The 27,021-nt window shown below is 48.6% G+C and overlaps 1 protein-coding gene across 2 annotated transcripts in view; it reads right to left on the reverse strand.

Moving 5' to 3' along the window:
- The window catches only part of LOC142580131 (uncharacterized), a 462,133-nt gene that overhangs the window by 153,598 nt on the left and 281,514 nt on the right, over positions 1-27,021 (reverse strand). For both annotated transcript variants that reach the window (XM_075690951.1, XM_075690952.1), the window contains exon 2: positions 11,298-11,557. In XM_075690951.1, the coding sequence (XP_075547066.1) occupies positions 11,298-11,557 (260 nt within the window). The remainder of the gene's footprint in view (positions 1-11,297; positions 11,558-27,021) is intronic.

A 27,021-nucleotide genomic window follows, 5' to 3' on the forward strand; every position in this document is an offset into this window, starting at 1 on the left:
TATTTGCGCGAGTTGGTTTTCCTGCAGAAATTCAATCAGATCAGGGCACAGTGTTTACTAGCGCTTTGACGACAACTTTTCTCGAAAGGTGTGGGGTAAAGCTGCTACACAGCTCAGTGTACCACCCACAGTCGAATTCCGTTGAGAAGCTCCACTCCGTCATGAAGCGCGTGTTGAGAGCCTTGTGTTTTGAACATCAAACTGACTGGGAGCTGTGTCTGCCTGGGGTGATGCTTGCGTTAAGAACCGCGCCGCATGCAGCTACGGGGTTTTCGCCAGCTGAACTGGTGTACGGTCGCTCGCTTCGATCTCCGCTTCGCATGCTTCGAGAATCGTGGGAAGGTAGGGGCGACGACCCAGTCGTGGTGGAGTACGTACTTAAGCTCCTCGAACGCTTAAGAAGGGCACAGGAGTTGTCAGGTGAAGCAATGACAAAGGCCCAGCAGAGGGCCAAGGTTTATTATGATCGGACAGCCAGGGCCCGTCGTTTTGAGGTGGGCGATGAGGTCATGATATTGCGCACATCGCTAAACAACAAACTAGACGTGCAGTGGGAGGGCCCAGCACGAATTGTTCAGAAACTGTCGGACGTTAACTACGTGGTAAGTCTGCCAGGAAAGCGGAAAGCACAGCAAGTTTACCACTGTAATCTGCTCAAACCTTATAGACAAAGGGAAGCAGTGGTGTGCATGATGGTAAACGTTCCTGAAGAGCTTCCGGTCGAGCTTCCGGGACTAGGCTCAGTGACGAACAGGGAAGACACCGGTCAAGTCATTAGTGACCTTATCAGTAAAGCACCGCTGTCGCCCGAGCAGAAAACCGAACTACACCAGCTATTACAAGAGTTTCAAGGTCTGTTCTCTGAGAGGCCTGGTAGGACTTCTGTACTTACTCATGATATAGAACTTACCTCCCCAGAGCCAGTACGATCCAAGGCGTATCGGGTGTCACCCCGCCAGGGCGATATTATGGAGGCTGAGGTAAAGAAAATGCTACAGCTCGGTGTTATTGAGGCAGGTGAAAGTGATTATACCTCCCCTTTGATTTTAGTTGAGGTACCGGGCAAGGAACCTCGTCCTTGCGTCGACTACCGCAGGCTTAATTCCATCACTAAGGATCAAATTTATCCGATCCCTAACATCGAGGAGCGCCTTGAGAAAGTTAGTAGCGCTCAGTTTATTTCCACCCTAGATCTTGTCAGGGGTTATTGGCAGGTTCCACTTACAGAAGAGGCTAGTAGGTATGCGGCGTTCATTTCACCAATGGGAACATTCCGTCCTAAAGTGTTGAGTTTTGGTTTGAAGAACGCGCCATACTGTTTTTCAAGCCTCATGGATAAAGTGTTGCGGGGACAGCAAGAATTCGCTTTACCGTATCTTGACGACGTAGCGATATTCTCCGCATCCTGGTCTGAGCATATGGCACACTTGCGGGCAGTGCTAACCCGCCTGCGCGAAGCGGGCTTGACAGTAAAGGCTCCTAAGTGCCAGTTAGCACAGGCCGAGGTTGTCTACCTCGGTCACGTGATTGGTCAGGGTCGTCGCCGCCCCTCTGAAATAAAAGTGGCCGCTGTGCGAGACTTTCCGCAACCGCGCACCAAGACCGATATTCGGTCGTTCTTAGGTGTCGCCGGCTACTATCAGAGATACATCCCTAGGTACTCTGATATCGCGGCTCCCCTGACGGATGCTCTAAGAAATACAGAGCCTCAAACAGTCGTCTGGGACGAGACAAAGGAAAGAGCTTTTAGCGCCCTAAAGAGTGCCCTAACAAACCAGCCTGTGCTACGATCGCCAGACTATACAAAAGGGTTCGTTGTTCAGTGCGATGCTAGTGAGCGAGGCATGGGCGTTGTACTGTGCCAACGGGAAAATGGAGAAGTAGAACACCCCGTCCTGTATGCTAGTCGTAAGCTGTCCAGTCGTGAGCAGGCGTATAGCGCCACCGAGAAAGAGTGTGCGTGTCTCGTGTGGGCCGTTCAGAAATTGTCATGCTATCTAGCCGGCTCGAGGTTTATCATTGAGACGGATCACTGCCCTCTCCAATGGCTGCAGACCATCTCTCCCAAAAATGGCCGCCTCCTGCGCTGGAGCCTCGCTTTACAACAATATTCCTTTGAGGTGCGTTACAAAAAGGGGAGTCTCAACGGTAACGCCGATGGCTTAAGTCGAAGCCCCTAACGTAGGAATCAGCCTCAAAATTGTTTGTTACTGATGTTTTTCTTCCTGAGGCAGGATTTTTTTTAACATATTGCTTTTGTTTAGTGTTTCAAAGTGATGATATGCTTTCTAGTGCAATTTTTCAATTTGTGGACGCGTTCTGAGTGATGCTAGACTACTGTAAGGAACTAGGCAGTGGTATAAAAAGGGGAAAGAGCCTGGCAGGGCTTAGTGAGGGTTGTGCCGTGCTTGCTGACTGAGCGGTTGAGTTTCAGCGTAGTTCTAACGCTTGCCGGGAACGAGAACAAAAATGTGAACTCTCCCGAAGTCACTTTGCAGTGTCCCGTGCGAACCTGAACGAGAGAACGAGGCCTTCTCTGTGCGCTGCGCTCAAGAAACGTCGAGGGACGCCCGACTTCGGTTATGAGCATCATCGAGCGACATCCCTCCGGACAGCGGATGCAGTCCCCTGTCCATCGGGATCTCCTTCCCCCGGCGGGGCGGTCTGTTGCGTTTCGCCTGCGACACGTGGTTTTGCCGGCGCGACTGCGGCGGGGCGGCAGACATTTTGGCCCGATCGTCGTCGCCGCAACGCTCATCGGCAGGTGTTTCCAGGCGCGACTGCGGCGATGCGACCGCAAAGGATCACCCTCTCATTCCAGTCATTGTGCCCGAACCAGGCGATGCGAAAGCAGGGATCATCCTCTCATTACAGTCATTGTGCCCGACCGGCAGCGCTACGACAGGGTGCTACGAGATCGTGCTCGACATGGTGCTACGGCAGCGCTACGACAGGGTGCGTCACCATTAGCCCATTGTACATTCACGTGCTCGTCTTTTGAGGGGTTCCTTCTTGCCCTCAACTGCGAGAGTATAAAAACAGCTGCCCCCGGACACAAAAAGCAGGTCTCCGATTTCTTCTGTTGAGTGAAGTGCTCTCCCGTCTCTCTACTTCGGTCAAACCTGACCGCCAACTCTTTGCGATGTTAAAATAAACAAGTTGTTTTGTTGTTACCAGTCGACTCATGCTTTGCCGGGACCTTCGGATGCTTCCAGTTGTACCCCAGGCCGCCAGGCCAACGCTACCCTTGGGGCTTGCGACCCAGGTACAACCACGGGCGTCAGCGCCGAGTTCCCCACAGATCGTACCAGCGGTGCGATCAAAACAGCTTACTTACGTGTCTTTCTTTAGTCCCTAGAGGACACGTAACTTAAACAGGAACTTACTTTGCGTAACTTACGCACTCCGCGGAACCCTAAAGAAATGCGTCTTCTAATTACTAGTTCTACGCACGCTCACTAAAGAAGTCAGAATACGGCTGCCCTCAACACACACGAGCTACCCAGTCAAAAACCTGCTTCCTTCCGTCCACACAGGACACGCGCTAATGGAACTAAGAACGCTTCTCAGTGCAAATGATGCACTTACTGAAAACCTACGCGGTTAACCTTAGAAAATAAAAAACGCGCAAGAAAAGAAGGTTAACTAATATACACGCGCGTTACGATAGGTCTCTCACCGATAACATTGACCCTCAGGTTACTCACACACAAAAAAAAGAAAGCCTATATACTTATTAATGAACATCTCGCGAAACTACATGCTTACATAAAACTCATCCTTCCAATCTCGGAGCTTCTCGAACAAAAACACGAACAAAGCTCATACTTTTACAGATTGAAAGAAACTTAAATCGCGAAAATTATCCGATGCTCAAAAAATAAAACAAAACAGAATGTTTCACTTCTACGGAAGCTCTCTTGGCCTCCCGTTCAAAACGATTACGTCTGACTCATACTTTCAGTCGTACCCGAGGTGGTCGCGGTCCGAAAGCTACTCTGGCTACCGAGGAACAACATAAGGGCTGACTCACTATCAGCTCCCCCAAGACGTTACAGTCCCCTGCCAATTTGCCTCCTGGCGCCCCGCTTTCATCACGACCTCGATGGACCGCGTCGCTACTGCCCGCCTGGTCTCGTCCTGCCACCTTGCGCTTCTTCGCCCTACACGCTGAGCTTCGAAAAGAACGATGGAACGACGAGGAATTTAACTGTCCCGTGCCCTTTGTCCGCGTCCGTGCAGAACATGCTTCTCGGTCTCTCTTTGACCGGTGGCTCGAACGTGCTTGACGCGCACACGTGGTCAGTGACGACCGCACCTTTCTTTTCTCCGCGCCCTGCCTTTTCGCGCCTGTCGCCGTCTTTGGCTTCGCTACATTAGCCACCGCATTCCGATCTTTACGGCGCTTCTTTCTGCGGCGCTTTCTCTTTGAATTCTCTTTCACGTCACTCTCTCGCGCCTCGTGCTGGCCGTTACATATCTCGTCGGCCCGGATCGGTCTCTTACCCGCGCAGTCTGAATGATCATTAACTAAATCATCCCTCTCTTGGCTACCTAGACTGGCGGTGAGCTGCACCGATCCCTGAACAATGCAGCTGTCTTCTCTCGAGCTACGCAGCTCGCAATCCTGAGAGCTGCCCTCAAGTGCATCGCTCAGCTCGCACTTCACTTCTGCATGCAGATCTGACTCAACATGGGTGCCCGTGTCTGTCGGGTCAACTGTACCCTGTACCTCGCTAACGACCTCGATTTCATGAGATGCGACGCACACGCGCGGTAACTGTGCCAATTTGTTCGCAGCTGGCCTAGCTGTCTCTACAGCCCTCTGTTGGCACAGCACCTCGTCGCTCTCACTCTGGTCTTTAACGGCCTCTGTTGCCACTAAGGCATCGTTAGCGGCTAGTCCTTTCCGTTCACCTATGAATGGGCAGGCAATCTCACGCTTCTTAATTAGCTGTGGCGCGATTCGATGTGGTCTGGTGAACTCGAAGTAGGCTCAGGAAACGGTCCCGTATCTAACACAGTGATGTATCACAGTGCGCTGTGTCGTGGTACTCGGAGAGAAATCATGTGCGTCACTATGATTCCTGCTTCGACTGTGGTTACGCAATTACTAGTAGCTAATGTATTTTACTTTTGGCTGCCTGTTCGCAACCAGCTACCTGAACAAAAACTCATAAGACAGAGGTCTTATGAGTTTTTGTTCAGCTTCGTTAGCCCGCTTTTCATGTGAAACACGAATTTTCAGGTGACACACCTTTGACAGGGGCGCGACACCTACCCCGAAACGGGGCACTTACCGCTGCTGTATTTACTGGCTGCCATTTTATGTGGCGTCCGTGCTTCGTCCACTGGATGTTGGCTGCCACCTTCAAGTGCTCTACTCTCATCGCCGCCTGAATCCCCATTCAACCCGCTAGACTCGGAGCGCTTCCATGGAATGGGCTGGCAACCTGGATCTTGCACCGCTATCATCGCAGCGCTCGACAGGGGATATAAGCAGCGTCCGGTCACGGCTCGCTTTGGGCACGACACCTACGCCGAAACGGGGCACTTACCGCTGCTATATTTAGTCAGTTACCGCCTTGGGCGCTTCATGTATTAAGACTGATGACTACTGCCTCACTGCGGTGTCGTGCCCCGAAGTGCTTTCTGATAAATCGTGCTTGGTGTCATCACTCTTGTCGAGCGTATGTCCTCCCATAGGTAGCTGGTTGATTCTACTTTCTGGGGATGTTGAACAAAACCTGGGCCCTGACACTAATGCCATCGCGCAAACGCTTGCTTCCGTTCTTGAGACTGTGCACAGGCTTGAAGCGGGACAGTCAGCTATTCTAAATGAGCTTAAAGGGGTCAGAGAACGGCAAGAAGCCACAGATGCCAGAGTAAACTGCTTAGCTGGAAGGATCGATGCGCTCGAAAATACGGTTGCATCTCTCGATAGCGTTCAAGTCTCGGAGCCAAATAACGTGTTACGCAGCTTATGTGATCAACTTACTCGCTCACTTCAAGATGTAACGATACAGAAAACAGAATGCGACGATGTAATCTACTGTTCTTAGGTATTGATGAAGAGCAAGGCGAAAACTGGGCTGCATCTGAACAAAAAATGCCGCACTTTTGCTCTGAACAGTTTGGCATTACCACGCTGAACGCACAGTTTGAGCGCGTGCATAGGTTGGGACGCTTTTCTTCTGAGAAACGTCGGCCCATCATAGCACGATTAGCCCTTTAAAAAAAGACAATCAGAATATCCTCGCACTTGCGCACAAGCTAAAAGGTAGTGAGTATTCGATACGTGAAGATTTGTCTTTATCCACAAGGCACGCTAGGCAAAAATTAATTGAATTTGCCAAAACAAGAAAACATCCTTTCAAACTTACAGTAGATAACGTTCGTATTAATGACACCCCTTGTGTTTATGACCGCGCTACCGACACAGTTGTGCCGTCAATTCTGTGCCCAAAAAAGGCAACACTTGCTGGCATAGCCAAGAAATCGCAATCTTCCTTAACGTCACCGCTGTCGTTATCTTACACGAAAATTAAAAAAAAATATTATGGGGTTTTACGTGCCAAAACCACTTTCTGATTATGAGGCATGCCGTAGTGGGGGACTCCGGAAATTTAGACCACCTGGGGTTCTTTAACGTGCACCTAAATCTAAGTACACGAGTGTTTTTGCATTTCGCCCCCATCGAAATGCGGCCGCCATGGCCGGGATTCGATCCCGCGACCTCGTGCTCAGCAGCCCAACACCATAGCCACTGAGCAACCACGGCGGGTTACGAACATTCGCAGCCTACTAAACAAGCGCGATGCGTTCAGTGCCTATTTTGAAGATGGCGATCCCGATATTGTAGCTTTAACTGAGACATGGTTGCACACCGACATCACTAATGAAGAACTTCTTCCGCGCAGTAACAAATATAACATTTACAGGCCCGACCGTGGTGGGAAGAGGGGGGGTGGTGTCCTGATTGCTGTAAAAAACCTGCATTTCATCCTTTCTGGCAGACACAAATTGCCCTGCTGAAATAGTTTCGGTCGCATGCGCAACAGCCTCTGCCCGTGTCCTAGTGTGTGCATGTTATCGGCCACCCGACGCTGACCACTCGTTTCTCGATGTACTACGTGAGAGCATTGCATGTGCTACTCAACAATGTTCCACGGCTGTTGTTTATCTCTTGGGAGACCTTAATTTTCTAATTATTCATTGGCCAAATCTGTCATCATCATGCCGCTTCTCCGCTGAATTTATTAGCTTAACACTAGATTACAATCTAGCCCAGACAGTCGATCAACACACCCGTTGTCCCAACATCCTATATTTAGTATTAACTACCGCACCTGATAGCGCCGGGCCTATTGCTTACATTGATGGCTTGAGCGATCACAAAATTCTTCAATTGGACATTAATATTCCACAAATTTTCTATCGGGCTCAGACTAAAAGTATTAGAAATTACAATAGAGCCGACTATAACCACATTAATGCTGAATTGGCTATCTTTCTTAGTGAAGAGTTTCTGCCTTTATTTAATTCAAGATCGGTAAACGACAGCTGCGAAATTTTTAAGCAAAAATTAGCAGCTCTGGTAGAAAATGACATGCCGAAATTCGTTATAGCAAATGACATATCATATCTAATCCTTGGTTTACTAAGCACCTTCGAACATTAAGAAAGATGAAGAAGCGTCTGTATCGGGTGGCCAGAAGAGAAAATCAAGCCTCATCTTCGGCAGCATACAGTGGGTTTCTAAAATTTTGCTGCAAAAAGCTACGCGCAGCCAAAGACAAATATTTCTCACGTGATCTGCCATCCCTTTTCATCAGTAACCCCAGAAGATTCTGGCAAGTCATATCACCAGGTAACACTGTCCGCAATATTGTGCTACATGATGCCGGTGAAAGCCCTTTGTCTGACGCTGATTGTCCAGTAGCGTTTAACAATTTTTTCACATCCGTTTTTACACATGAAGACTGTTCCACTGTTCCCATAGTTCCCAACTTTGAATATCCTTTTATGGATATTACAGCAGATGGCATTCCGTCTTTAATAAATAATCTGAAATTATCCACATCTTCCGGTATCGACCAATATCAACTCAAAAATACTAAAAATACCGTTACTATTTCAAGCCAAATTTTGTGTCATATTTTTAGGAAACCCTCATCATCTGGCGAACTACGCCTGGAGTGGAAAATTACAAAGGTTATCCCTGTGTTCAAAGGGGATAACAAGTACTCTCGACGTAATTACAGTCCCATCTCATTAACATGCATCGGCTGTAAACTACTGGAACATATCATACCATCGCATATATATCTACCGCCATTTAGAATCAAACGACTTTTTTATTTTAACCAGCATCGTTTCAGAAAAGGCTTATGTTGTGAAACTCAGTTGCTCGAATTTACAACAGAATTACATTCAAGCATGAATAACAAACAACAGACTGACTGTGTATTCTTAGATTTTTCGAAAGCATTTGATCGTGTCGCTCGTTGTCGCCTCACCTCAAAAATATCCACGCTTCGACTGGACTGATTAACTTTATCTTGGCTCCGAAACTTTCTCTCCTTGCGGCAAGAGTTCACTGTTGTTAATAACCACTCAGCGCTTATTTCTGACGTTACTTCTGGCGTACCGCAAGGCAGTGTCCTTGGTCCTCTTCTTTGCTTAATTTTGATTAATGACCTTCTACAAAAGATATCATCGCACATAAGGCTTTTCGCAGACGATTGTATTTTATACCGCACGATAAAAACATCCGATGACTATTTAGTATTGCAGAACGACCTTAACCTTGTCAGTTCCTGGTACAATACATGGCAGGTGAACCTCAATTCAGACAAATGTAAAGTTATGTCCTTCTCGCGAAAACATTCAAACTCTCGCTTTTCTTACGTCCTAAATAACAGCGCCGTACCTCCGACATCGTCCTACAAGCACCTTGGCATTGAACTTACAACTAATCTTTCCTGGGGTACACACATAACGCCTATCTGCGCAAGAGCTTTAAAAACTCTGGGTTATCTTCGACGGAACTTGCGTAAATCCCCTGCTACAGTTCGTAAATTAGCATATCAGACTTTTGTTCGCCCACTGTTAGAATTTGCGTCATCAGTATGGTCACCACAACAAAATTATTTAGTTGATATGCTAAAATCAATTCAAAACGGAGCATTGCGCTTCATCACAGGCAACTACGACAGAAGTTGCAGCGTAACTAAGATTAAAGCAGATATTTCGCTCCAGCCACTTGAAACTCGTCGCACGATGTGTCTTCTTTGCCTTTTCCATAGATACTCCATGGTAATCGACCTCATACGTTTCCGCTTGAAGTACCAGCGTCACGTCGCCTTAACAATAGCCATAGTTTCATGCGCATATTCGGCAATACACTGTCGTTAACGCATGAGCACTGCCACGTGCGATAACCGCATGAAATAGTCTTCCTGATAGCGTTGCGTGCTTAGCCAATCGTGACGCCTTTCGCGAAGAATTGCAAAGCTTCCTGTAGAAACATTGTATAAGGATGTTATTGACCTGCTTTCCTTCTTTGTTTTTCACACTTGTATTTATGTATTTTTTGTGTTGTGAGTATATTACTGTGTTCACGCCGTCTAACGCTTAGCCTAGACAAAAATTTTTTGAACTGTGCTTTACTTATCTTGTGACTGCCTGTACTGATATTTATATTGTTTACTCCTGTTGAAACACTTACTTTGAGTCCTCCCTTACCCAATGCCCTTAAATGGGCCTGTAAGGTACTTTAAATAAATAAATAAACAGCCTGTCAAATCGCACTCGAGCATTCTTCAGTTCGAATCATGTAATTCGCGCAAGCATGGGGAATAATTCTCAAGGAAGAAGATAGATTTGGCGACGTGGTTCTCTATAACTGTTGAGGGAAGCTCGCCCGATTGTTTATGCCCTTCCCACGTGAGCTTCTTTTCAGCGCTGATTCCCCTAGTAAGTGATGGGAATCTATTTTTTTTCCTACATAATCGGCCTACAGGAGTTAGGAAATCTCCTCTTCTTGTCTCTAGCACAGCTTTTTCTAGGTCTGAATCAGTTCCAGTTGCACTTTGCGAGTCAGCCTCTTTGATGTTCCATACGGAACACTGTGATACCAGCGTTTGTGTGGCTGTGTACAGTATTTCTAGGTTCAAATGCAGCAGTACCGAGGCTAGCAGGTTTTTCCCGGGCAGATTCATAACTGCTAGATAGATAGATAGATAGATAGATAGATAGATAGATAGATAGATAGATAGATAGATAGATAGATAGATAGATAGATAGATAGATAGATAGATAGATAGATAGATAGATAGACAGACAGACAGACAGACAGACAGACAGACAGACAGACAGACAGACAGACAGACAGACAGACAGACAGACAGACAGATAGATAGATAGATAGATAGATAGATAGATAGATAGATAGATAGATAGATAGATAGATAGATAGATAGATAGATAGATAGATAGATAGATAGATAGATAGATAGATAGATAGATAGATAGATAGTCAAGTGAAACCCAGATACTGCACAAGAGGCAAGACCTAAAGCTGCTGACTGTTCCAATGGGTGCAGCAGCAGTAAAGTTTTCGTATCAACACGTGTACATTGTTTATGTTTTCCCGGTGAACGTTTTTCACCAGCTAGCCACTGCTACAAAGTTATCAGATCAGATCAAAGTTATCAGTGTATCAGATCTCTCTCAAATGTTGTCGCCGATTCTGCAGCAAATGCGCGAAGCGAGTAGTGGTGTTCATTCTAATACCCGAGCGCCAGCGATTACACTTGAATGCACAATGAGTCATGCATCAATAGCGGATGCATTTGAACCATGAGTAAGATTGCGATGGCAGACGACTGTGCTCGCCGCTAACGTTGTGCTTTGAGTGTGACGTCTTTCAGGGCAAAAGTTCGTCCAATAAAACGTTAAATTCGTGACACAGCTTCGTTGCTGTCTGGTTTTTCGCCGTCACTAGAACGTGACAATATGCAGAGAGCGTGCAAGGAACAAATAGGAGCGTCCTCAAGCAACGCATGCAATAATTGCAATGCAAATAGTCAGCAGTAAACAATAACTAAACCAAGCGATGGGAATACCACTCCAAGAAACAACCACAAGGATAAACCTATTGTCATGTTGTCGTGACACTGAAACATTGCCAAAGGCGTGCCCTAAAGAAACCTTTTATTGGGCGAACTTGTGCCAAGAAAAATAATTTAATTTCTTTGTTGAGTGGGTCAATCGCGAGTGAGTGAGCGGGGCACCTGAGGCTGCGGCGGCGCTTTGGTGGTCGACGGCCGGGCGATGCTGGGAGGAGCGCCGGCACTCGTGGCTGCGGCGGGCTTCTTCCCGTCGGAGGCCGGCGTGAACACGATCACGGTCCCGTCGACTGTGGTGCGGAAGTTGAGGAAGCCGCGCACAGTGACCGTGGGCAGCGCCGTGTGCGCCTGCTGCGTCAGCGCCTCCGCTCGGCCACCCTTGAAGACGGGGCCGGCCTCCTCGCCTGGCACGACGCTCGCTCCTCCTGCGAATGCGCCGCCAAGGGGGCGAGGTCAGCGCCGTGTCTTTCCCACACACAACTGGCGAATACCTCCGATACTACACGCCTTCAAATGTCAACCTCAGTAAGCACAGTTTATTCGTAACCTACGAAGCAAGGGTCCCGTACATTACGTTAACCATAAATGTCGACGGTATGCGCAAGGAGAGAACTCCTTGTATTTATTTATTTTTATTTATTGATCTATAGGTATTGATTTATTATAAATACCGCAAACACACCCTAGAGCAGGCGCATTACAATGAGGGGGGGGGGGAGTAATATTTGGTAAGTGAAATAATTATTCAATGGCGGTCTCAATATGTGTAGAATGGCTCTACATGATGACGTTCGCTTGCAGATAGTTGTATTCGTTGGCTGTTTGTGGGAAAAAAGAAGCAAGATGCGTCGCTGTGTGCGCGTCTGGTGAGTACGCAGCGAGATATGCGGACAGACTTTTCACAGGTTGGCGATGTGTTAAGTAGGTCGCAAGCATGAAAAATTTTCTGAAGAAGGCACAGTTAAAATAGTTCGCGAGGTGTGTTGATCCAAAATTTGGCTTTTATATTGTAGAGCACACGAAAGAGAGACAACGAGGCGTTATTCCAGCACCGCAGCTCAAACACAATTGACCTTTTATTCCTTTAGTTCCCAGCGAAATGAGCTCCCGCGCCGCCCGTGGCATTGCCTTGCCTCGTCTTCTTTCTTAGGGCGATCGCGTCAATGTTGCTCGCGCTACATAGCTCCTCCTCTAGAGAGCAGGATGATCTGCGAACAATATCAGCACGTCCATGAAGCTCGGCGCACTGAAGGGACGTGAGCGCCGACCGGAATGGAGACGTCCGGGGTGGAATTGAGGGACGCGACTGATGGAGTCGCTTCGCACTAGGCTGGCTTCAGCCGGTCAAGTGGGATTGCGTCAGATTGCCATGAATGTCCACGATGTATGAGTACTCGCGTCTCTCCAGTACGGGAAAGGGTCCGAGGTAGTGAGGATGGAGAGCAGGCCGAACAGGTCTATAGCGCATGAAGGTGTAGGTTGCGTTTGCAAGGTCAGTTGAAACGTAAGGTGTGTGTGCTGAAACTGGACACGTCGGACAGGGTTTTCGATCCCAGAAGAGGCCGCGAAGAAGGTGCATATATTTGTCAGTAGACAGAGCAGCCGAAGGTCGTTGTGGTGAAAAGAAATCGTTGGACAATACCGTAGACGAGCTCCGCGCTCGAGCACCCGACTTCCGGCTGCAAGGCGCACTGGATACTCAGCAGAACCAGTGGTAGACGTTGAACCCATTACGATGGCGTGCGATGAACAACCAGCGCAGACTTGAGAGGTCGATGAAAGCGTTCCACGATGCCATTGCTTTGGGGATGGTAGGCGGCCGTGCGCAGACGATTTGTGCCAAGCAAGCGCAGGAACTCTTGAAAGAGAGCGGACTCTAATTGCGGTGCCCTGCAAGTAACATTTTTGGCAGGGCATCCGAAGCAGGCAACCCATTCTCTGACAAAAGCTGCCGCGACCGTTACAGCCTAGCTGTCTTGAAGTGGTGTTGCTTCCGGCCAACGGGTAAACCTGTCGATAGAGGTGAGCAGGTAGCGAAATCCCTGACACGGTGGTAGTGGTCTGACAATGCCAAAGAGGACAACGTCCAAACGATGATCAGGTAGCAGAAACTGGCATGCTCGGGGAGCAGGATACATATGAACTTTTGCACCTTGGCAAGGTGCACATGCAGGAACCCAGTCGCGTACATCGGCGTATGTCCGCGGGGCCATACGTAGGACAATAAGATAAGGCGTTGTGTGGCACCGATGATCAGGTTGCAGAAACTGGCATGCTGGGGGAGCAGGATACCTATGAACTTTTGTACCTTGGCAGGGTGCACATGCAGGAACCCAGTCGCGTACATCGGCGTTTGTCCGGGGCCACACGTAGGGCAATAAGATAAGGCGTTGTGTGGCACCGACACCGGGGTGAGCGAGCTGGTGTTGTGTGTCGAAAAGCTGCTTGCGTAACATTCTCGGGACAAATAGCCTCGGTGTTCCTGTAGAAGTGTCGCAGACGAGTGTGACACCATCAAGAAGCATATCACCCAATCGCAGTGTTGTTTTCCATGCGCGCAGTTGAAGGATCTCGGGATGTGCGGCGAGTGTCTGTACATCGAGTGACGCAGGACGTGCAGGTGGTGTCCCGGCGGTCACACGGCTCAGGGTGTCAGCAAGTACATTCTGGTCGCTGCTTACGTGTCGGATGTCGGTAGAGAATCCGGATATAAACGAGAGATGTCAGATTTCTCGTGGCGTATCCGTCAACGACTCTCTGCAAAACGCATACGTCAAGGGCTTGTGACCTGTGAAGATGATAAAGGGTGAAAGTAACGGGTGGCGGATCAAATTACAAGAAACTCTCGACCGAAAGTGCTGTAGTGAGCTTGGGTTGGAGTGAGTTTCTTGGAGAAAAACACTAGGGGCTACCATAAATTTTCGATTCCCTGCTGGAGAACCGCGCCCACGGCTGTGCGGGATGCGTCCATCATGAGGGCCAGTGATGCCGTTGGGTAAGGATATGCAAAAAGAGCGGTGTTTGCGAGTGCGCCCTTGATCATGATGAAGGAGCCTTCAGCGACGGCGTCCCATTGCAGCAAGGACGTCTTGTTCTTGTTGGTAAGGAGGCGATCCAGAGGCACTACAATGGCAGCAAAGTTCATGGTAAATCGCTGGTAAAAATGAACCATGCCGAGGAACTGTCACAGCTTCGTGGTCGTTGTGGGTTTGGGTAAGTTCTCTACTGCTTCGACTTTTGATGAAAGTGGACAAATGCTACTGGCATCGAGGTGATTCCCTAGAAACTCCAAGTTGTCAACACCAAACTCGCTTTTGGAGACGTTGACGACGATGCCGTATTCAGGTAGTCGTTGGAGCAAAAGTCGTAGATGTTGTAAATGCTCTTCGAAAGATTTGCTCACTACTAACAAGTCCTCGACGTAGGCGAAAATCAAGGCTAGCTCACGCGTTACTTTGTCAATGAAACGTTGGCGACGCTGGGAAGGTATGCGCGAACGAAAGGAGAAAGTCGGCAATCGCGTCGGTGACGGCCGCTGGAAGTCCGCCGACCACAAGGAGGTACTTGCGCGTCTGTGACGTAATGCGGGACAGTTCGGAATGGGCCTCTGTTTCGATGAACCACGCCGTCGGTTTTCGGTCCCAAAATTCTGGCAGGCGGACGACGTTCAAAACAACCTCAGCGGTTGAAGCGGGCTCAGCGGCTTTCGGGTCGGTAGAGTCTTGCTGGCGTTCGTTGTCGGTGCTCGACATGGCTCGACTTCCTTTTTCTGTGGAGCGTTTCACCAGGCACAAGTTTCTCGTTCATCCAGACCTCCGCGGTCACCAATTGCAGAGCACATGAGAGACAGACAAAGAGACGTTATTCCAGCACCGGAGATGAAACTCAACTGATCTTTTATTTCTTTGTTTCCCAGCCAATTCAGCTCCCACCGACGCTCGTGGCATTGCCTGACCTCACCCTCTTTCCTAGGGCGATCGCGTCGATGTCGCACAATATCTGTGATAACTGTTAAGCCCAATACTAATAGCTAAAACGAACGGCACTATATTGCACAGATTAGAAGGCGGTAATAAGGAATACTGCGGCTGGTCCAGTACTTCGCATGCGTATTGCAATGTCAGTCATGCGAGCATCAGGCTAGTAGATTGACGAGGGAAGGGCATGAGCCTATAAGTGACGTTTGACAAAGGTAAGCCAAGGGTGTGTTAGCGTCATTATAGACATCGTGAAAGAAGGTAAGGCGTGCAGACACGTACACAAGAGAAGATGAACAAGACAACACGAACGCCGACAATCAAACCGAAGGGCGCACTGTGGCGGAAAAGAAAGACACAAAACTTATCTGCACATGCTCAGGTATCTACCATAGCTGAGAACGTGCAGATTAGTTTTGTGCCTATTTGTTACCTGTCAATCACGCGCACGTGCGCGCCAACGCGAGAGATAACTTCTTAGGTGTTTCATTTGTTCTCTATGCAGGGTAATCGATGACTTGCTCACGCTTCATCATCATCATCATCATCATCAGCCTGGTTACGCCCACTGCAGGGCAAAGGCCTCTCCCATACTTCTCCAACAACCCCGGTCATGTACTAATTGTGGCCATGCCGTGCCTGCAAACTTCTTAATCTCATCCGCCCACCTAACTTTCTGCCGCCCCCTGCTACGCTTCCCTTCCCTTGGGATCCAGTCCGTAACCCTTAATGACCATCGGTTATCTTCCCTCCTCATTACATGTCCTGCCCATGCCCATTTCTTTTTCTTGATTTCAACTAAGATGTCATTAACTCGCGTTTGTTCCCTCACCCAATCTGCTCTTTTCTTATCCCTTAACGTTACACCTATCATTCTTCTTTCCATAGCTCGTTGTGTCGTCCTCAATTTGAACAGAACCGTAAGCCTCCAGGTTTCTGCCCCGTAGGTGAGTACTGGTAAGACACAGCTATTATATACTTTTCTCTTGGGGGATAACGGCAACCTGCTGTTCATGATTTGGGAATGCCTGCCAAACGCACTCCAGCCCATTCTTATTCTTCTGATTATTTCCGTCTCATGATCCGGATCCGCCGTCACTACCTGCCCTAAGTAGATGTATTCCCTTACGACTTCCAGTGCCTCGCTGCCTATTGTAAATTGCTGTTCTCTCCCGAGACTGTTAAGCATTACTTTAGTTTTCTGCATATTAATTTTTAGACCCACTCTTCTGCTTTGCCTCTCCAGGTCAGTGAGCATGCATTGCAATTGGTCCCCTGAGTTACTAAGCAAGGCAATATCATCAGCGAATCGCAAGTTACTAAGGTATTCTCCATTAACTACAATTCTTCCCAATCCAGGTCTCTGAATACCTCCTGTAAACACGCTGTGAATAGCATTGGAGATATCGTATCTCCCTGCCTGACGCCTTTTTTTATTGAGATTTTGTTGCTTGCTTTATGGAGGACTACGGTGGCTGTGGAGCCGCTATAGATATCTTCCAGTATTTTTACATATGGCTCATCTACACCCTGATTCCGTAATGCCTCCATGACTGCTGAGGTTTCGACTGAATCAAACGCTTTCTCGTAATCAATGAAAGCTATATATAAGGGTTGGTTATATTCTGCACATTTCTCTATCACTTGATTGATAGTGTGAATATGGTCTTTTGTTGAGTAGCTTTTACGGAATCCTGCCTGGTCCTTTGGTTGACAGAAGTCTAAGGTGTTCCTGATTCTATTTGCAATTACCTTAGTAAATAGTTTGTAGGCAACGGACAGTAAGCTGATCGGTCTATAATTTTTCAAGTCTTTGGCGTCCCCTTTCTTATGGATTAGGATTATGTTAGCGTTCTTCCAAGATTCCGGTACGCTCGAGGTCATGAGGCATTGCGTATACAGGGTGGCCAGTTTCTCTAGAACAATCTGTCCACCATCCTTCAACAAATCTGCTGTTACCTGATCCTCCCCAGCTGCCTTCCCCCCTTGCATATCTCCTAAGGCTTTCTTTACTTTTTCCGGCGTTACCTTCGGGATTTCGTATTCCTCTAGACTATTTTCTCTTCCATTATTGTCGTGGGTGCCACTGGTACTGTATAAATCTCTATAGAACTCCTCAGCCACTTGAACTATCTCATCCATATTAGTAATGATATTGCCGGCTTTGTCTCTTAACGCATACATCTGATTCTTGCCAATTCCTAGTTTCTTCTTCACTGTTTTTAGGCTTCCTCCGCTCCTGAGAGCATGTTCAATTCTATCCATATTATACTTCCTTATGTCAGCTGTCTTACGCTTGTTGATTAACTTCGAAAGTTCTGCCAGTTCTATTCTAGCTGTAGGGTTAGATGCTTTCATACATTGGCGTTTCTTGATCAGATCTTTCGTCTCCTGCGATAGTTTGCTGGTATCCTGCCTAACGGAGTTACCACCGACTTCCCTTGCACACTCCTTAATGATGCCCACAAGATTGTCGTTGTTCACGCTTGCGCTTCCGCTACTATTGATATGCCACGCCTCGATCATTACACGCGTTCCTTCATTCTTGTGCCTGTATAAAACAGCGTACTCATCGATTTTAGCGCACATTTACAATCTCGACAGTGCAAAGAAAGATTAGATGGCGATCCTCCAGTTACCGACACGTCACGCTCCCTTAATCTCTGATTAACACAGCGGCCCCTCTGCCTTACGTTGAAGCGGCCGCAGCTGAAACGAATAGTACATCAGTACGGCAGTCCGTAAATTTGGTCCTGTATTTTGCGAAGCAGATGTATGTCCGCCTTTTGTATTTTACCTGCTTTTTCTTTCTCTGCTCGGTGGCATAAATCTTACCTTATTCGCAGCCGTAAGAACAACGGTAACACCGTATCTACTTCCCACTTTCGTTTGCCTGTGCGATAAGGAATGGACGTATCGAATACCTGCGACTAATTTTTTTGTTATTATTGCTTTCTGCAACCATGTTTGAACTTGACTAAATGATGGACTTCTTGAAGCGTTTAGCGACAGTAGCAACTGCAATGCGAGGATAACCTACTTTCAGTAGGCGCGTCGCCTGTGCATTAAAGCTGGTGCTTAATTTGGGCACACACGATTTGGTGAGAGAGGAGTTAAGGCATGACGCGGCAATTCCGTTTTTTTACAGCTTGAGATTGCTTAGAGAAAAAGTTTAGCAAGGGTTTTGAAGAACTTTTGCACTGCCAGTGCACGTGATTCTTCTGAAACGTCAAGGAAACGTCTAGAAGTTGTATTGCGCTACTTCGAGGCAAACCTTTAGCAGGGCCATTCCACGCCAACTGTCCCAACGGTTGCGCTCGAGAAAAATAACTTCATATTTTCCACTCCTTAGCACGGAGGTGAAAATGCGCAAATTCTAGCATTTTTGCGAAATTTTCCACGAAAGAAGGTCAAGGAAGGAAACATGAAATGACTTCCATGGAAACATGGAAACATGGAATGGATTCTATTGCTGTATTTGAAGCTATACTGTCGTGAAAACTCTCCTATGCGCAGCCATAAAAAGCAATAGCAATTTTTATAGCATTAACGTCATAAGAATTTATCAGCAATTTTATTTTTGTGTCACTTTCACTAATTTATGTTTTAGCTACGTCTTCAGTACCAGAGAAAAACTACAGGTGGAACGTATGCTGTTTTAGTGAACATTAAAGTGTAGGTTTATTACGATAGCAACTATATGGATACTTCAGGCGCATCTCTGCCGCCGGCGTCGGCGTGAGGATCCGTATGAAGTCCAAGGGCGCTAATATTGTCGCCGCGTGCCATATGCTGTATGTGCAAGGGAAAGAGTGCGGGTTGAGCCGGCAATCGCGGCTAAATTTCGCGCGCGCAAGCGAGGAAGGCGGGGAAGAAGCCTTTCGTCGCGCGCAACGCTCCGGCAGGAGGACAGGAAGTAGGGGGGGGGACGCATTCTACTCCGGGCTGCCGCGCACGCGTCAGTCCGCGCCGCTGCATCTTGAAAGCCATCTGTGACGGGGACAGAGTCGGTCGCGCACTGTGTCTTCGCGGTTTAGCTCGCATTGATGCGAGACGAAGGTCAATTCGCTCGCTGCTGCTGCCGCGTTTGCTCACTCCAGTGTTTTGACAGCAAGTTTCCGCGGTCATCGGCACGACGACGACGAAGTGTCCTGTGTGGAACGCTGCCTTTTTGTCTCTGAGAATGTAAAGCTACTTTGTGGGAGACGCCACTCCCTTAACTACGGCGATGGACGTGGAGTCGCCTGGAGAGGTTCCTGGTCCCTCTACGTCAACAGCGACCGCACCGAGAAAGCGGTCTAGTCGCCCGAGTGACACCTACAACGAGGACACTGTGATCTACTCAGGGACCAGTGATGAAACCTCGGATAACAGCGACTTCGTGCTCGTAGCGAAGCACAAAGCAAAGAGAAGGCTCGTCAGGACGTCTCCTTCCACAAGTAAGGCAACTGTGATCCCGACGCGAAAGCCATCAGACCTCACCATTTTATATGTGCCTGTGGCTGCTAGCGACAATCTGAACCGGATCAACCGCCAAGCCACATCTGTATCGCTCGAGGCACTTGTTCCGGGTCAGATCAAAGATATAAGGATCAACGGCCGTAAGAACATCCTCGCTATAGATGTCACAAACCGCAGCGCGCTAGACATTCTGAGCAACGTTAAGGTGCTGGATAGCATCAACGTACGCTGCTATAAACAAAACCATCATGACTCTACGGCCGGCGTTGTGTATGACGTAGATAATTCCATAAGCGATGCTGACCTGCATATACTCATCAAGCCGGCGACAGAGGGAATTGCCATATTGCAAGCCCGTCGCCTGGGAAACTCGCAGTGTGTCAAGTTAACTTTCAAAGGAGACAGCCTACCGTCCCACGTCAAGGTCGGTCACTTCCGACACATTGTACGGCCTTTTGTGCCAAAGCCGCTTCAGTGCAGGAAGTGTCAAAGGATAGGGCACGTTAGTGCGGTTTGCACAAACGCTGCCGTATGCTCACGGTGCTCTGGGTCGCACAGCGCCGACGCCTGTCGTGCAGAAAACCAAAAGTGCGCAAATTGTCAGGGCTCTCACGATGCAACTTCGAAGAATCGCCCACATGTGAAAAATGAGGCGAAAGTCTTGAGGCAAATGGTCAGGGATGGTTCCTCGCACAGGGAGGCTGCCGCTAAGGTGCGACGTCGACGTTCACGTCGCCGGAGATCTAGGAAACCCACTGCTATTGCTAAGGATGCACCGCGTCCACTGACAGTCCAGCAACTTCTGCATACAACTAGCAATAGCAGCAATGAGATTCCTCAGCAGAATGTCTCCCATATCATTGCCTCAAGCGAGGAGTGGCCGCCATTGCCACGGCTAGATCCACCAGTGGAGCGACAAGATGTAGCACGCTCGCCGAATCATGCTTCACCTTCTGGCAGCAACCAAGACAACGACAAACAAGTTGTCACCATGATAAGGGCCCTTATGAACAGGCTACGAGCACTACTGACCGCCATACACACTCCGGCGGCTCGAGGCGCACTTCAAATACTGGATGACCTGTATCCGGTACTGTCCGGTCTTGAGAAGCACCATGGCTGCTCCTCTACATTCGTTCCTTAAAGAGGTCAAGGAAGCGTCGATCTTCCAATGGAATGTCAGAGGCATTAAATCGCGTATTTCGGACTTTCGTCCGTTTGTTTTTAAGAACAAATTTCCAATAATCGTCATTTGTGAACCAAACGTTGAGAGCGCCATCCGCCTATCAGGATATGAAGCTTTCATGTCTGCCACCTGTACCGACCGCAGCAAAGTCATCGTTTATATCAGATGCGATTTCACATATGTTTTACACCCAGTGGCACCTGATGACGACAATCAGTATGTGTGTTTGACCATAAAATGCAAGAACGTCGCACTCACGCTCATAGGTGCCTACATTTCACCTAATAGTCGATTTGACAACGCACGACTAGGTGCAATTTTAACAGCGATACCTGGACCATGGGTTATTACCGGCGACTTCAATGCGCATCATCCGCTATGGGGAAGCTTAAAGATGGACTGTCGAGGCAGACGTGTACTATCCTTCGCGTCGGACCATGAGCTCTGCTGCCTAAATGATGGCAGTCCCACTTTTCTCCGGGGATTGACATACAGCAGCTGCCTGGACTTGACATTTGTTTCAAGATGCCTCAGTGCCAGTGTGAAATGGTTCACGGACAACGAAACGCATGGTAGTGACCACGTTCCGACATATGTTAAAATCGACGGCATACGCAAGTCACACTCTACTACAGTTCTTCAACACATCGACTGGCCTAAATACACATTGCTCATGGAGAAGAATTGCCAAGAGATCCAGGACTGTCTGCCTGGCAACATCGAGAAGCTAATTAACGCTGCTGCTCAAGAAGCCACAAGATCTTTCAGGCCTATTCCTAAATTTTCTGAATTCGAAGCAGAATTGGAGCGGCTTCGAGCAATCCGCCGTCGCGCGGAAAGAAGGTACAGGCGCACCAAGTCCATCTACAACCTAAGGGAGGCGAGACGCATACAGAAGAAGATCCAGCGTCGGATCAACTCCCTGCAGTCTCTAAGATGGAAGACCTTCTGTGATACCCTTGATCGGCATAAACCCCTGTCACATATATGGAGAACAGTGCGTGGTCTTCGAACATCACCGCAACAACGCCACCCCTTCAAACGCCTGGCTCTCTACCAAGGTCGCAGTGAGATCGACGTAGCGGAGGACTTCTGTTTCAAAGTTGCTGGTTTACCGCCATCGTTCGCTATACGTGATCCCCGTGATGTTCCAATCTCCCGGGATTCTCGTATGGACAATCTGTTTTCCATCGAGGAGTTGCAGGCGGCGTTGGCAGCGTGCAGACGTTCCTCATCGCCTGGGCCTGCACGGAGTGACATACGCAGCTCTTGAAAACCTCGGTCACACAGCCCGGCATGTACTTCTAGACGTGTACAATAATTCATGGCGTGAAGGAGAAGTTCCAGCTGCATGGAAGTCCAGCCGCCTTGTGCCTTTGCTCAAGCCAGGTAAATCACCCCTAGATGTGGCGTCTTATCGTCCCATTGCTCTGGCCAGTTGTCTAGGAAAGGTGATGGAGAGGATGGTGCTGACGCGTCTAGAGTGGTATCTAGAACACTACAGGTTATATCCTGACGCTATGGCAGGCTTTCGACGCGGACGCTCTTCTATAGACAACGTTATAGATCTTGTCTCGTCTGTTCAGCACGAAAAAAGCCTCAGGAGACTGTCAGCGGCGATGTTCCTGGATGTCAAAGGCGCATATGACAACGTAACCCATCAAGCCATCCTGGACGCCTTTGGTGAGGTCGGCCTAGGCGGCCTTGTTTTTCGGTGGATATCCAGCTTTTTGAAGGACAGGTCATTCTTTGTGCAAACAGAGGACGGTGCGTCATCACAACGCAACACCTACCGAGGCGTACCACAAGGCGCAGTTTTGAGCCCCACTCTATTTAACCTGGTGCTCATCGACCTGGTCCATACCCTTCCGGAATCCGTCCATGTGTCGATCTATGCAGACGAAATATGCCTTTGGTCATCAGGAGCAACGCGTCCTCAGGTGCGCGCCAGACTTCAAAAACGGCCACACTAACATCAGGTTATCTTCGAGCACGAGGTCTGGAGCTGTCCTGCGAGAAGTGCTCTATAGTCGCTTTCACGCGTAAAGCAATGAAACCGTACGTTATCAGAATTAATGGACAGCCAATTGCCTACGAGAAGACGCACCGGTTTCTAGGAGTGATAATAGATCGAGACCTTTCCTGGAGTCCTCATATCTCCTACCTAAAAAGGAAATTAGTCATGATAACCCACGTGCTCAGATTTCTTGCGGGAAAGTCATGGGGTGCGTCTGTGAGTGCGATGCTCCAACTCTATAACGCACTGTTCCTCGGTCTCCTGCGCTATAGCTTACCTGTACTGGGTGGGACCGGCAAGACCAACCTCCGTGCCCTCCAATCTTTACAAGCGCAAGCTCTGCGAATTTGCCTTGGTCTTCCCAGATGTGCGTCCACGGCAGCAACAATAGCCATCGCGCATGACCACCCCATCAACACGTATCTTCAAGTCGACACTTTAAGGATGCATATCAGGCACTTCGCCCGCCTTCCATCGCATCATCTCGCCTCCCTTCCTGCCGCTCGACCTCGTTCAGCGTTTAGCAAGATTATTGCCGCCAACCATGGAACTTTACCGTCAAACTTCACGCCTGCAGCACGACCACCTCAACCGCTGTGGTGCCTCCATCCACTCCAGGCTCTTCTTGCTATTCCCGGTATCAAAAGGAAAACGGAGATGTCCACTTTCGCCCTCAAACAAACCGTGCTTTCAGTGCTACATGAACAGCACAGAGGACGCATCCATGTTTACACAGACGGTTCTGTATCCTCTAATAGTTCAGCTGGAGCAGTGGTGATTCCCGCAGAGTGCGTCACCCTCAAGTTCAAGACATCTTACATTACGTCATCGACGGCTGCAGAACTCGCAGCTATCCGTGCTGCTCTGGAGTTTATTGTTCAGAAATCATCACATTCATGGTCCATCTTATGTGACTCAAAGGCAGCTCTTCAGTGTCTGATGTCTCCTTTCAACCATGGACCAAATGAGCAACTAGTCGCAGACATCCGACTGCTCCACCATCACGCAATCAACAAGGGACACAACATCATCTACCAGTGGATACCGGGACACTGTGGAATTTCAGGAAATGACAGTGCGGATGACGCTGCCCGGTCGGCTCATGATGGTGCCCAGATTATACCCATACCGCTGTCAAGAACAGATGCAGCCACAAGTCTTCGCTCCCTCGCCCGCGAGCTTACGCACGCGGTCTGTGGAACACCGGTGATTTCACGAACGCACGTCTCCACAAATTGGATCCACGTCTGCAACTCCGCCTACCACCAGGGTTGCCACGAGCGGAAGCAACACTTCTGTGCCGCCTGTGGCTCGGCGTCGCATTCACGAACTCCTATTCATTCCGCATTGGCATGGCCGACAGCCCTACTTGTGACACCTGCGGCTGCGAGGAGACGATTCAACACCTCCTATGTGACTGTCCCCGTTACGCAGTGCGAAGAAAAGTGCTCGTGACCGCTCTCGCAAAACTGGACAATCGCCCCTTTACAGAGGAAAAAGCTCTAGGACGTTGGTCCAGACGGGCTTCGGCACTCAAGGCCTTAAGGGCTTTGTTGAAGTTTTTAAGGAACTGCGAATTGTGCGACCGCCTTTGAACGTTGTAGCGCATAGTTTCGCGTTACTGTGTGAATTTTCTCTTTTTTTCCGTTTTTTCCCGTTTTTTCCCTCTTCTTCTTTCTCCTTTTATTCCCTTTACCCCTTTCCCCAGCACAGGGTAGCCAGCCGGTACTTACACTGGCTAACCTCCCTGTCTTTCCTCTCCTTTGTCTCCTCCTCCTCCTCCTTCCGCGGTCATCGAGTGAGGTGTGCTCATGTTTGCTTGGGCGCGCGTGACACCATGCTTGTTAATTTAGTTAACATGTCTATGTCAACAAGTTTATATGGCCGATGAAACTACCAGCCTTACTTCGCATAGCTAGCTGTAAACTAATTCCCTATCGCAATCGATGCTTCGCCTTTCGGGCGAAGCTGCGATTTTTGTGTGAATTATTCCAATGTAATGTGGATTTTATCTTAACACTGAAATAACTAAATGTACATAAATATGGTACATAGTTCAAAATCTGGGTGAACACATTGCTCTTTACTTTCAAGGCTCAACAATGTAATGAGTGGCGTTATAGAATGAGGGCTATAAATATATATCAATGTTTTCAGGTTACATAGTGATTTGGTGTTGTGGCGCATATTCTCACTTACTTACGCTTCATTTGTAGTATTGTGTGCACGTTATATGCGATGCGAGATAGTGCACTAAATGTCTTAGCGCAACAAGCCTAGAACGGCAAATGTTGATTTCTTCCCACCGAGAAGTTAGCCTTGGGAAATGTACATGCCGCTGCAGCGTCTCCACAAGCTGCCATTGCAGGACGTGTGATCTTCTAAGGCAGCTTCGATACCACGCGTACATAATATATGCCTTGCACTTATCTGTACGGCAATCACGCATTTTCCGAGCGTCCGAAACGTCATGTTCGCTCGTGCGAGTACGACGGCACCACGCGCATCGGCAAAGCGATGGATTCCGCATTCCCCGGAGTCGCGTTGAAAAGATCTTCATCGTTACGAGCTTTGGCGATGACGTAGACACATCTGGAAGGTGTGCAACTCGGGAAGCAGGCGACCCGTTCCAGTCACATGTCGGCGCTCGCCGAGAGGAACGTCATCACCCGCAGAGACCAATTAGAACACGCGGTTGCGCACACCGAGACAGCCTAGGCCAGCGTTGCGAGCTGTCTGGCAGGTGTCAGGGCAGTTTCCGCTGCGAAGCACTAGTTTCATCGCGTGCTACGTCGCGCGAACATGTCGCTGCTGCCTATTGTTGAAAACCCTCCGAAGAGCTCCATCGCAACGCTAAATCGTGCTATCGCTTTAAACGATTCTCGCTTCAGGAAAAACTGACAACTTTTGGGGCTACTGTTTTTTTTATTCGGTTTGAATGTATTCCACTTGCGTATTAAGCTCTTTAAGTTATCGTTCACAAAGGCCACATGCCAACAAGCTCGTTTTCAGTAGTAAGTTGTAATTGGTCGTTCATTTATTGATATGTTATAAATAATCGCAGAGATAAACCTTAAATAAACAAATAAAAAAGAAGGGAAGGAAAGAAAATGTACTGCCGTGTACATTGTAACTGTCTATCGCCGACTATTATCACGCGTCGAAGCTTTTCGTACTGCGCGTGTACTTACATAATATACCTTGCTTCTCAGCACCTCAGCAAGGTCTGTCGTCACTCATGACCAAAGCGTTTTCCTGGAATTTGTGTAGGCTGTTCACAGTTTTAGACAAATGCAGGTAAGAAGCGAGTTTCTTTCGACGCGAACGCTAACGAAAAAGCTTTAGTACAATGTGGCCACAAAATGCCTGCCTAGCAGGACTGAGCGGAGAGGCCCCGTGTCGTTGCCTGCTTTTCCTTCCCTCGTTATTAATTGGCTGTTCAAGTGATGAATCAAGAAAAACAAACGCACCAGCCCGTACTTTCAAAGACCCCTCGATTCGAAACTCTTCCTTCCCTCTAGGAACTAGAAACGTCCCTTTTGAGACGGGCCTGTGGTTTGCGCCCAAAAAACTCTTTTCTTTTTATTTTGCCCAATGTGTGGTATTTTTGGTATTTTTTTCAACAGGCAATAAACACCCATCGTCAAACTTTCTGAGCCATTATTGGGAACTCCTCCGTTGTTTGTTGCCGCCACACTTTTCTGCCACCGAGAGCACCTTTTGTGGCCATGCCTATTCGCCCCCACCAGAGGGCTTAAGGAGCTCACGACACTGTACTCACGCTTCTCAATGATTGTCGTGGGGTGTCAATGAAGCGCATTTCCGGCGAGGGGCGACGTTGCCGTACACTTTGTCGAGGCACACGAACTTTTTTGAACATGGGACCATAAGAGGGGGGCATGATGTGAGGCAGATTCGGTGAGCCAACCTCCGATGTCGCTACCCCTTCTATCCTTCGGTGCCGATCCGCAGGTCGACACTTACGAAATAGGCCCTCCGTGGTTGCCGTACCGTTCAAGACGCGGTTAGGCTAGCGAAAGATCTAAGTGGCGCCTTCGCCCCGGTCGGTCCTCGCCATCCGCTCTACTGTCCGCGCCACCGGCAGCTAGAAATCGCTGCTTGGCTATCACGTGGTGGGGGCCTATTTCCCACGAGCCTGTCCTTTTTATTTTTTTTTAAACGGCTAAGCTTCAAAAGGTGTCGCGTGACACATCCTTATGGCATTTTCCCTTCCTCCGTGGCTAACGC

The sequence above is a fragment of the Dermacentor variabilis genome, chromosome 4 (assembly GCF_050947875.1).
Source record: "Dermacentor variabilis isolate Ectoservices chromosome 4, ASM5094787v1, whole genome shotgun sequence".
Taxonomy (NCBI): domain Eukaryota; kingdom Metazoa; phylum Arthropoda; class Arachnida; order Ixodida; family Ixodidae; genus Dermacentor; species Dermacentor variabilis.